General features: G+C 40.5%; 1 protein-coding gene across 1 annotated transcript in view; it reads right to left on the reverse strand.

Moving 5' to 3' along the window:
* Nucleotides 1–2,066: 2,066 nt before the first annotated feature.
* LOC310995568 (E3 ubiquitin-protein ligase Midline-1-like) overlaps nt 2,067–12,855 on the reverse strand; it is a gene marked incomplete at its 3' end in the record, with an annotated part of 34,259 nt that continues 23,470 nt past the window's right edge. The window contains exons 4-10 of the mRNA XM_083984659.1: nt 9,770–9,877; nt 7,867–8,015; nt 6,949–7,076; nt 5,634–5,777; nt 2,939–3,100; nt 2,496–2,703; nt 2,067–2,415 (exon numbers count right to left, since the gene is read on the reverse strand). Of these exons, the coding sequence (XP_083840785.1) occupies nt 2,067–2,415; nt 2,496–2,703; nt 2,939–3,100; nt 5,634–5,777; nt 6,949–7,076; nt 7,867–8,015; nt 9,770–9,877 (1,248 nt within the window). The remainder of the gene's footprint in view (nt 2,416–2,495; nt 2,704–2,938; nt 3,101–5,633; nt 5,778–6,948; nt 7,077–7,866; nt 8,016–9,769; nt 9,878–12,855) is intronic.

The raw sequence follows: 12,855 nt of genomic DNA on the forward strand, positions 1-12,855 counted from the left end.
CGGTCCTACTTTATGAGCTCTTGACATTCTCACACTGCAATATTACTTGACTGGAGAAAGAAAGAAAAAAATCATACTTTAATGCGAAAAGGAACGTTTATTTTTGACCTTTTCATAGACATATCTCAGACGACAGTGATGCAAGCACTCATATCCTGTTTTCCATAAAAATGTCCACAGAGATAAAACATATAACACCATGGTAAATTTCAAATGGAAGCATTAAATTAAGCACTATATATCTGTATCCGATACAATAAAACATACAGTTCAAGTTATTGCAAAGGAAGCACAGAATATAAGAATAGATTGTTGTTTGTCTCCCATATTTTAAGTGTGCTGGATGTTGAAACAACGCAACATTGATGAATACGACCAAACCATTGCACTTGCACTGAGGAGATCCATTTTGTTACATACATTTGTCACTACATGATCTAGAATTGAAAATATGCTGTAATGGTTTTGACCTATGAGCATTAGTGGCTATGGATCATTAACTTATTTTTGTCCTTTTTAAATAATTTGCTTCAGCCAATGACTGATGTAAAGAGTGACTCACTGACATAGCCATTAGGCAGAAGAAAAAGGACATCCCCATATGTTAGTGGTGTGTTATCTTAACTCGAAACGAAAAGAGTAACTGACATTTCCAATCTGCTGCATGTGGATTTGATGAAATAAGACCTCAGTGTGAAAATGACATATAAAACGGAATATTTCTAGAAGATAAAATGGGAAGACAAGCTAATTAAGGGGTGTGTTGGCACACCAGAACAAATATCTCTTACTAAACAGTTTGTTTTAGAGAAATGTGACAAAAATTACACCCAATTGTGCTTTTTACCCCTCAGCTCCAATAATAACCTGGGGCTACAACTGTAGCACAACTCACATATTACATAACACATAAAATTGAAATGGCAGGACTTTTCTGGCAGCCCAAAAAAGGGAAATTAACACAGTAAGTCAAACAAAACACAACACTTTGCCAATATGAATGCATGTTAATTGCACCAGAAATGAATGAAACTTTGAAGCTACAAACCCATGAATAAAGTATGAACAATGTGCAAAAACAAGGTCTACATTTAAAGGAATACTTTGCTTTTAATATTAGCATAATGCTATTTCCTCTATATGTCACTTTTTTTTAAAAATAATTCAGCATTTATTACGAGTAAAGTTTTATGCAAAGACAAGTGAACAGACAGCAATGGCTACTTTGGTTCCTTTTTTAATGAAGGAGGGGAAGATAAGGGGGAATGCCTATGAATTTACAAAATGTACACCTGCTCTTTCAGTAACTGTGATTGATTAAAATTAGGGTTTTGTGTCTATGTACTCCTGTCAAGTGTGTGAATGTATGCAGTATGTAAAGGATTTTCAAAGTGCTAAATCTGATAAGATGGTGTTAAAAAAAATAGACAGATTTGTGGCTTGCTTCCTAGTTGCCATTGTACAAATATGCCCACCGTAGCCCAAAGTGCCATAAAATAGGAATTTCTGGTACAACAAGGTCCATTTGTCCTGGTTTCATCTGCGCTGACTTTCAACATCTCTTTTTGAGTCAAATACACCATGAACCAGCATCATACTTTCCATTATAAATCACAATAAACAATTAAAAATCACTTATGAGAAGCTTGACAACGTAACACCTCAGGAATGTATCCATTTGCACATTAAAGCTGCATGGGGTAACTTTGCACAAATAGTAGCAGGATATAAATATTGATTGTGAGAGTTGTGCCATTGGCTTACTCACAAAAAAATAGTTGGTCTGTAGTGGTTTGTACCAATGAAAACCAATGGAAAAGAAGAAATAATCAAACACTGGTGGATTCAGCTTTTTAGACAAAGTGCTTGTTGGGAGACAGTGCAACTGGGTGTGCAAATGCTCACATAAGCAGAATTTAAATTTGGGCAAATGCAGCAGATCTTAGTCAATTTAAGAGGATAGGACACTTTTCCCGATGCAAGCATGAGAATTATCACAAATCTTGCCTAGTGCAGCTTTAAGATAATGAGGCCAGTATATGCTGATTTATTTGTGTCTGTAGCTTTCAGTTGTTGGGTTCCAGTCCCTCTAGATGGTCAGGGATGGGCAGACCAGTGAGGACCGTCAGACACTTATTCCACACGTTAAACACAGGACACACGGGCTGTATGAAGGAGACGTTAAACGTGTGCAGGTGCTGGGAGCCCACAGCATCGTAGAAGGTCAGGTATCCAGCGTCGTAGTCCAAAAGGATCCCGACACGTCGCAGGTGGGGCGAGGGCTCAATGGCCAGCTCCTTGCTGTTGTGGCGAACTACCCAAGAGTTGTTGCAGCGGCAGAGCACCCAGGAGGCTGAGTTTTTGCCGATCCACTCGTGCTTGGGGGCTGATTTGTAGGCTATACCCACAGCGTACCTGAGGAGGAGCAGATTGTTATCCAAAATTGAAAACTTCACACTTTGACCCTTAAAGATAATCTCTATGTCATGACTCACCATGTGCTCCCTCCAATCAGAGCCTCCCAGTAGTGACGCCCACTGTCAATATAGACATTTCCCACTACACCATAGCTACTCTGACTCGAGAAGCGATCTTGGCTGTGGCCTTTCTTAGATGTAGTTTCGTCCCGCTCCACCGTTAGGTTGTCATGGGACACTTTCAACTTCTTGTGAGCAGATTTTGGGTCAAGCTTGAATGGCTGGCCTGGGAGAGGAGAAGGAGAACAAAGGAAAATATATTCTATTCCTGACAGAACAGGTCATTTATTTTCAGTTCAATTAAATTTCATATGTCCCGACAGAAGTATTTCAAGCTCAGCAAGTTAAGCAAGTGACATAAGAAACCCAATAAGCAACTTATTCTTGAATGTTTACTCATGAATTTCTCCTTAAAGGTCATTTCTATATGAAGTGCTCAGTTTCACTCGTCAGTGGCTTACTGTTGGTCTTCAAAGTTCCCGGTTCACTGCTCCTGCTTCCCGCTTGGTTAATGGCCTTGACAACAAAGATATACTTGGTGCCGCTCTGCAGACCATGCACTGTGTAGTGGTTCTGCTTGATGTTGGGAACAATCATCCAGCTCTCCAATGAGTTGCAGAGACCTGGGAGGAGAGGGGAAGAAGGGTGAGATAAGGAGGAAGAAGTATGGCAGAGAGGTAAAGGTACAGTGCACTGTGTACCAGTTAATTTAAGGAGATGACGTGTACATATTAATAAGTGTGCATTGTAGCAGATGATATCATAGATACTGTGCTGTCTTTGAAAGAAGAAAAATCAGTTGTTTAATTTCGACAGCAGGCATGTTCAGCACAAGACAGCAACATCTGAGCAGGAGAAAAACAATTTAAAGTGTCCCACAGAGTGATATACAGCTGTGTGAAAGGACAGTGCACTAAAAGGCTGGTTGTGTGCAAGCCTGTGGCAGTGGGAACAGGTGAGAGGGTGTGAAAAGCCACAAGAGGAAAGCATTCACACCTCGTTGGCTTCAGAGCTGCACTGTGCTTCTCTTCGCTGTGTGTGTGTGTGTGTGTGTGTGTGTGTGTGTGTGTGTGTGTGTGTGTGTGTGTGTGTGTGTGTGTGTGTGTCTTTCTTTCGTGTGTGCTTTAGTCAGAGGCAATTCAGCACTGCTGCACCACATTTTCCTTCCATGTCATGGCTTTGTTCACCTGAGGAATGTGTGTATTAATTTACAGCCATAGTGCTGCTCCTTGTTGGCCACCCAGAAGTGAAAACCAGTAAAACAATCTCCCATAATGAGCACCTTCAATTCTCTGCCAAATGTTACACTATAACACTATCCCACCATTTTCATCAAGACCTGGACCTACTGTACCAAAAATGTCCATTGTGAATCAATAGAAACACCTGAATTATATTCCCAACGTTACTAAGCCACAGAGTAACAGCACAACTCTGCAGCTAAAATGAGACCACTATATCAAGTGAAAGCTGGATAGTGAGTTAGTTAACATTTGCTGGACCCCAACAAAACATACAGTACATATAGATCATTCCTTATCCGTTATCTCTAATTAAAAATGTCAATTGAATCGGTAATTACTTTGCAGTTAGCTCAATCCAAAGATAACCAAAAGCCTAAGAAGCATCAGCATTTTTTTTGGTAATAGGTTTTCGGGGTGTATCTACAATATAAAGTTGTCTCTCTGCCTGTCTTCATCTGCTAAATATCTATTTTTGCTCCAACTCCAACAGTGATTGAATGATCAAATGGGACTGAGAAAAATGTTTTGCCATCAAAGTAACTACTGTTCATATTCCTGTTGGTACACTTGAAGTAAATACATTCATTAAAATTAAACACCTTGCAACTTTATTTGATCAAGCCTGTATTTCCAAGTGTATCAAACTGAAATGGCAGATAGGAAAGTTAGTTAGTCACTATCATCTTGACACACATTTCCCCCAGGAAATCCAAACCAGAAGGCTGCACAGAACAATTACACACAGGAGTTAAGGATGTTGTTTTTGTGCTGTTATTACATTAACTCTGCAGGACCGCTTCCCTTCTTGCATAGTGATTTGCTGAATTGGGCCTGGGGGGATTTTTCTGGCACGTGATTAGACGCCAACAGCAACACCCCTGACATTATTGGATGTGAAAACAGGAGGAGAGAAAAATCACACCATCTCGATGCACGGAGGAGGAAGAGATGTAAAAGTAACAGGGGAAATACAGTGTCACATTAGTTTAATAGGCCAAGCTGCCAGTTCAAAAAAAATGCTTTAAAGTGTAAAGGAATGAAGGCAGAGGCAGAGGTGTAACCTTTAGAGGTAAGAAAGAGAAGAAAGGGGGGATCTCTCAACAAAAGAACATGCAGTAGAGTAGGAATGATAAAAGACTTTTTGTCATGAGGTATATCTATTTGAATCCATAAAAAGAATAGATGAAAGACAGAGAAAATGCAGTTTGATTGAAAGGAAGCAGCGGAGCTCTCTTCAGATGCCCTGACCCCATTTTCCTCCTTGTAGTTGTTGCTCACTTGAGTGCGCTCATGATTTTCTGGGTCTTGTGTGTGAGTGACTTAAGTGTGCGTGGATGTCAGCATATACAGATTGTCTGTTGCTGTTAAACAAGACATTGTGTCACTATGCATGTGTCTGGGGTGCTGATTCATTCTCGGCTGTCATCTCTCCTGATCCAACATCTCACTCCTTCAGTGCCACTTAAACCTAAACGTCTTGCATGTGTCGACTCTGAAATATCTCTGTACATTCACTGATGTCTCGTCTGCAGAGGGCCTTGTGCACAGTGTGGATTTTTCGCTGCACAATTGTCAAATTTTACTCCCCTTTCATTCTTCACAAGCCACAGTCATTTGATGTGTGACAACATCTGAGAGTGATAGTAGCATAAAGGCTAGAGGGTTCACTTCAGGAGATTCCGCTTCCACTTCACTGCTATCTCAGCTTTTAGAAAGGCACTTCAACTTCCTGCTGCCTGAGGCGAGCTAGAGGCCACCAGTGAAGCAGCATGATTGTATGGAGCAGATCTGAGGCCTTTAGATAGTCTGTAAATGTCTTTTTAAAAGATGTACATCCACATAACAAATGTATTGATAGTGTTTACAGGCAGGATGTGGGACAGTAGTCGGCGCCACAGCTACTGTAACTTACTGGCAATGTTAGACTGTCCGGTGAAGATGGCGTACTGGAGCTCGTAGGACACCACTGTGAATTCATCATCAGATGTCCAGTGGACTGTGATGGTGTCGTACGAAGCCGTGCACAATTCTTCCCTAATGCATGGAGCACTTGGAGCTGTGTGTGAGAGAGAAAATATAAGTCAGTATCATCCAACAGCAGAGGCTCTAATGTTATGTTCTGTTTGTGTATAATTGCAAATCACATTGGTGAAAATGATTGCATACTCAAACGTTGTCTGTTTCTATAACAAAAAGTCGCCCCAAGTAATTTAGTATGCATTCATTGGGTTGCATTTATGAGTGTAAAAGCTTCATTACACAGAGGAGTGAAGATGTTCTTTCCAGTAGAGTGGTAGGTTGAGCATTTAAAATAATGAAATAATCAGATAAAAAGCAGCTCAGATTAAAGAGTAAAGGGAGAAGAGTAAATATCCTCTTCGCAGTAACAAATGTGAGTTACATAACCAGAGATCCTGATCTCTTACACTCATGTACTGATTTGGGTGAACACTTTATTGTGTTATACCTGCTTTTGTTCTATCGAATAATAAATTAAACACGTTTGTATTCAAGTCATAAAGCCGCTAGTAGAAAGGATAGACTGAGGTAAAGAAACAAAGATACAAAGGCACAGCTTAAATTGATTTTAAAGCCACTTCCCCTCTCTTTCTGTGTCACTCTCCCCTTTTCCCTAGCCTTCTGTCATGAGTGGATGCACATAGTGGAGTGATTCAGACTGATTCACTTAGTGAAAAGGCCCTTGAGCGAAGCCCTCATGCATCGCAGAGAATAAATTTGAGCCAGCCATTTTCACAGACCTTCAAATCCACTCCTCATGATGCCTTGTTTTTTTGTCCCCAGCGTGCTCATTTTTCATGGGGTGACATTTTGATGGGTCCTCACAAATGGGACATCAGAAATTAATGTTGAAAACTAATTTTGGAGTTAAAAGGCCAGGGGCCTGTTCCGTCAAACCTTCAAATGCAGTGCCTAAAGACAGAAACTTCAAAAGAAGTCAAAATTAGAAAAATCATAATTTGAAGCTGGAATAAAATTGTAATTACAGGACATTTTGGGGGGTTGTATGGTCAGCAAGGGCATGGATGAAAGGCCTAGAAATAACATCCAACAAAAAGAGACATTTGAGTTGTGAATTTCACCTTGAGGAAAGTCAACATCAAGTGATGAAGGTGCACATGCATTGGGATTCCTGCTGCCTTTAACTGCACACTAGTGCAGAAGTCTGTCTGAATATAATGAGCTTGATGGAAAACACAGATATGTACCAGTGAGATAATCCAGAGTCTCCAGCAGCTTCTTCTCTCTGGTGAAGTCCAAGGCGAAGGTGTCGAAGGTGTCTGTTAGGTTTATCTCCGGGATCAGCACTTGTGTTGATGCGGTTGCCATGGAAACCCTAGATCATTACCAATCAAAATTGGACATGTTTTTCATCCTCTTCTTATGTGATTTAGATAAACAACTGATAAAAAATGAATTTGCCGTTTCAGATGTGGACACTTGTCATGCAATTCCCCATGTCAGTTGTACTGTACGTCTTGATGAATGGAGAATACAAATATACTGGTACTGTAGCATGAGTAATTCCAGCAGAAAAGTAATCAGCAGCATAAGTGTTTGGTATTATCTCTAAAAAACAACTGACAGTGATAAATGACTGCAACATCGTGAAATATGAATATCAAGCATTTGCACCAGATCAGATTCGCTGATGGGTTATCACAGATTCTTAACATAATTAGCAAACCGCTCAACAACTGCTTAATTTAAAAAAAAAGAAAAAAAAGAAAAGAAAAGAAAATCTGCTTCAGTTCTGACTGGAATAAACCCCCTAATTAGTGAAGTGCTGCAGATCAGATTCTGATTGGAACATTGTTCTTGTTTGAAGGACTGAAGGATAATGGTCGTCTTTTGTATCATTCTTTGTTTCTCCTGAGGATGCACATATTGGACACTGGGTTTTGTTCTCAGTTGCCAAATACATTTGTTAGACAGCTTAAGCATGAGTAAGACTGGGCAAAATAAAAGATATCTTCTACTTGTCTTTGCTGTTGCGGAAGTCAAGGCCAAAACGTTCTCACATTGTTTCGCAACATCTATGTGTGCAGCATTTAACCTCCCCCTCAACTTGGATATTATGTGACCAAGCTGAAGAACTCCCAGCATGTGTGTGGGCTGTCTCTGACCTCTCGTTGATGCTCTTGGCGGTCTGCAGGAAGCGAGCGTGGTCGGTTTCTTTCAGAGTCTGATCGGCCTGTGTGATGAGGGCCGAGGACCTCTCAATGCACTGCTTGCAGTTGGAGATCTGTTGGGCCAGCTTCCGAAGCCTTTGTGCCTGAGAAGAACGGCAAAGGAAAAGAGAGGTTTTTGAGAACGGTGTTGTTGGGATAGATCAAATAATCAAATCAAGAGCGTGTGAAAATGTCCGTATCCAGGTTAAGGTGCTCTCGGATCATTAGAGATGAGAACATAATGAGATCAGACAACAGGAAATCACCCAAAAACACAGGGTTTTATGGGTACAAGGAGATGGATGTTAACATTTCAAAACTACTCATACATGAAAAGGTCAGAACCAGAGTTGACGGATGCAGACAGTCATCAATTTCTTCATGTTTTCTTAACTGGATGAGCATCACAGCAGATAAATTGTAGCAAAGGGCATGAACATATCCATCATGCGTTGCTAAAGTTATACAGGAGCTGAAAGCTGATTTGTTTTGATCTTTGTACTTGTTTTTGGGTAAAGGGACTGGAAACTTGAAGGTTAACTTTGCCTCTGTTTCATTGACCAAATAAATCAGACTATGTGTGTGAGAGAGAAAGAGATAGGGACATCCAACTACATGAGCTAAGCTTCTGCCATGTCCCACTGCAGTTGTACCAGACCAGTGTCATTGATTCTATTGCATGCGAACCAGGGATTTCATTTCCCCTTGTTTGCCCCTCAGTTTCATTCCCTCTCCCTACGAGCAGAGATTTTACGAGACAGATTGAGGTCAGTGGCTGGATTGAGGTCAAAGGACATTTCATCAGCAGTTTGGCTTATAAGTAACCTGAAACACTGTCATTTCAGCCAAAAAAGCACAGAAATATGCAAAGTCATCATGTTAAGAAATAAAGACATGAGGTAAACTAACAAGAGAAACTCCTAAGAGCTTTAATCATGATTAGCCCTCCTCTAAAACGCAATTTGTAGAAATCTGTTGGCCTAACAATAAATATCTGTGGATGCATCTCTGTGTCCACTGTGATACAATCCTAAAAGCTGCATTACATGGTGAGAAAAAATCTCCCTCATGTGTTCCAAGTCTCATTAGACACAGCTTTAAAAAATCATCTGGGTTTAGAAAACAAGTAAATACGCCCGCCCATATGCTCTGGGATCTACTTTTGGCCAGTCGGACTGTTATCACCGTCTGTTTCGCATGTGTTGAAGGGCTTGTGTTTCAGGCAGCTGAACAGTCTGTTGTCTGTTCATGATGTAAGGATCAGATCAAGTGTCTGCAATCCAGTATTGCATTTTGACACAGAATGAGGTCTGGTAGTAGTGTGTTTGAATAGTGATGGTGTTAACAGCCAATCAAATGGAGCCCTTTGGATTATGAACGCCCATCAAACTAATGAGAGAAATTGATTTGTACCACAGTGGCACGGTAGATTTCATCTACTGAAGGAATAGTGGCATTAACTGGCTTTTATATTTATGCATATGAGAGAGTAATATTAGATCTGCAGGCTATATTTGTCCCTTGGTGATCATTGTACCTCATTGATGGAAGGAAACATCATCCTAATGAGTTGCTGTAAATCAGTAGCTACAAAAGCATCAGTATATTGGCAAATACGGCATCAATAAAAACAAGCAGATTATACTGTTTGCAGTGGAATAGCAAAATGACAAGTGGCTCCATTGGTAGTTTTGAAATTGGCAACAAATACAAGTTTATTCACTGTTTGCTACACTAAAAATGAGGTGAGAAAAGTGAGCAGATATGAAGTGTAAGATGGAAATACATAATTAAACAGCATACTAGGATAAATCCTAACTGCTGTCACACTCCACCGCCCTCTGACTGTTCACCTTACCTTCCCCTCCTTGATCTTGCTGCCGATGATCTGCCTCCTCTGCTGAATAATGTCAATCAGGAGATCACACTCCTCGAGGAGCTTTCCCTCCTGGCGGGACGCGTTCACCTGAGAACCAATTTTCACAGTGTTTTATATAAACAAAGCAAGTGGATGAAGGTGGATCTGTAGTCGATATACTGTACAGTGCTGCCTGAAGTTTGTGAACTCTCCAAAATGGACTTCCAGAAGACCTCTGGTTTGTCCATGTGATCTCTGGATGCAGAGTGCCCTGTATTTCTCAAACACTTGAGGAGAATGAGGCCTATTCAGCCATTCTGCCTCCTGAGAACCGAGTGACAAGTAAAATAAGCAGGAGGCCATTTAGTAATTAGAGGTAGACATGACACTCCAGACCAAGGAGCTGTGTCCAAAATCAGCCCCTATTTACAGTGTAGTGCACTTTATTCAGATACTGAGTGTAGTATATTATGTAGAGAGTGAATTTAGTAACAAGAAGTAGCCTTTCTTCCCTCATTTGTGGCCATTCTGAAGCAAGCTGGGGATGATACACTTGATATTGAGTGACTGATACCAGGTAACTTGCAATCCAGGTTTTAATATGCATATTTAAATCCCATTTAAAAACATATGCTTTACCGTATATATAACATATCATGGAAACAAGGTACCTGCCAACAGTGTAATTAACATTTGTTATAATGTTTAGTTGAACTCTTGCGAGCATAATTGGCATTGTGGAGCTTCAGGCTCAGAGATTATAAAGTCAAGTGTTGTCATGACTTTCTATAAAAAATATATTTATGTGGCTGTGGGTTCAAAGATCCATTTGGCTGAAAACCCACTGATGGCAATTAAAGTGGAGAAATATGATTTAATTTAGTTGGAAGGTGTTTGGGAAAGTGCAGCTGATGCTGTTGATTACATCCAGGGTCTCTCTGCCATTAGGGTCTTTAGAAGAAAAATGGCAACCAGCTCTATTCTCTGAGGCATGTGATTCAGTTTGCTGTTGGAAGCGTTGCAGTCACAGCAGGCCATAAAAGTTGTCCAATTCTAAAGCTGGAGCTTTAACATTATGTGTGATTTCTCATTGTGGTCATTTCAGCACCTTGTAAAGTGTTTTGTTGCTGCAGCAAAGTGATAGCATGGGGAGCAATGAAAGGGAAGTATGTGTTGCCAAGCCAACAAGAGATTGCAGAGTTATTCATACACATACACACACACACACACACACACACACACACACACACACACACACACACACACACACACACACACACACACACACACCCTCTTAAACGCGCACACACACACATATGCTGACAGGTGTTTTAGTAATGACATCATGGCGAGTTATTTGCCTTTTCTCAACAGAGCCAAACAAAGCTGGACAGGACTTCCTCAATATCCTCAATGTCCCTTCATAAACAGCATTATGTGATTTTGGGTTGTTGTTTTTTTTTTTTCTGGGATCACGTTGCCAACAGAAACAATTTGCCACCTGGATTACATCTCAGAGCTTATGTGAGCCACGCTGAGCTGAACACCTTAGCTGTGCTGTGCAGGGGAGCTGCAGCGATGCAGCACATCTGTCTTTTCAACACTGCTAATTGGTTTCTTCGACATCACTGTGACAGCTGTGGGGAAGCTTAAGGTTTCAAACTGTTTACTCTGTGAAAAGCGTGTGTACTGTATGTTATCTCTTTGTGGCAGTCTATGCACCAATTAGTAAAGTTATGCAGATCTAAAAACAGTGGGCTTTTGGGTGGAGGCTTCTTTGGAATCAAAAGAAGACACACACTTAAGTTCATCTGCTCTTTTGGTCTCCAGCTGATTTTACTTTTGAATGTGCTAATGAGTCAGGAATCTTTTCCCACAACTGATAAACAACAATTTAACTCAAATTTGTTCTGAAATTGTTTCTCCCTAGCGAAGATTGATGTTAAGTTTCCAATGAAGCTCTGATTCTCTGTGGCAAGAACACAATGTGAACAAAGAGGACATGCTCATTTGTCTGGAAAAGTCACCCACAAGGCTACATTGACTCACACATGTTGCCACATATACACTCTCCACAGTTCAAAGCAGCACAGGAAGAGCATATTATCGAAAATTAAAATGAGGAAATTCTAATAATAGTAACAGCACTGTGACCTATTACAGACCGTGACCAGAATATATCATGTGTCTTGTAAAGATGTGGAGCATCTAATGACTGTGGGCAGAGCCCTATGGAGCATATGATCAGTCTGACAGACTGCATCCTTACAGGGACATTATGTGAGTCACTTAACCGCACTCACGCACGACACGACTCAAACCTCCAGGACGTTCAAACTCAAGCCACATTAACCAAACTTTCTGCAGAGGCGGAGAATATAAACTTTACTGGCCAAACTTATTCACTGACCCTCCAACACTGTGTTTGTTGAGTGTGTGTTTTTTCTTCTTCCCCCCGTGGCTTTGGGAAGTTAGATTTTCCAAGCAAAAGCTGTAAGCCCAGCAGACCTAGCTTTTTCCGAGTGGTTTGGAATATTAAGTTGCTCATTTTCTTTTTTGTTTCATGTCAACACAATATTTGAGTTCCATTTTCTTAAAGACTCAGTGTTGCAAGATTACAAATGCTGGTAATATTGTGGTGCAGTAACATTAAATTACACAAACAGGGATTCGTTGGAACTGGATGTGATGTTTGGATCAGTTCAGCACGGTTGCCATCCTTAACATTTTAAATTAGTCAGAAACAAACTAATAACTTATTCAACTCCCCTGCAGAAATGCATCTAAGTCTTATCATCAAAGTATGTGTGTGCATGTATGTGTAGTTTCTATACAACATTGGGAGTGTGAAAGATGTCAGGGAATCTCAGCGTTTCTCTCCAGAGAAGCTTTGGAATAGATGAATCTGATGTGAAATATTCAGAAAGCTCCATTAATGGCTTCCTTCACTTTTTTGAACACTGTCACATCATCCCTCATCTGTGGATTCATTTACTGAGTTTATGCATTCATGCGTTTCTTTTTCTTGATCAGTTCTTTTTTTTGGTATTTTCCATCCCCTGCTTGTGCAAAATGAGTTTTCTCAC

This window comes from Trachurus trachurus (genome assembly GCF_905171665.1).
Source record: "Trachurus trachurus genome assembly, chromosome: 2".
NCBI classification, from domain to species: Eukaryota; Metazoa; Chordata; class Actinopteri; order Carangiformes; family Carangidae; genus Trachurus; species Trachurus trachurus.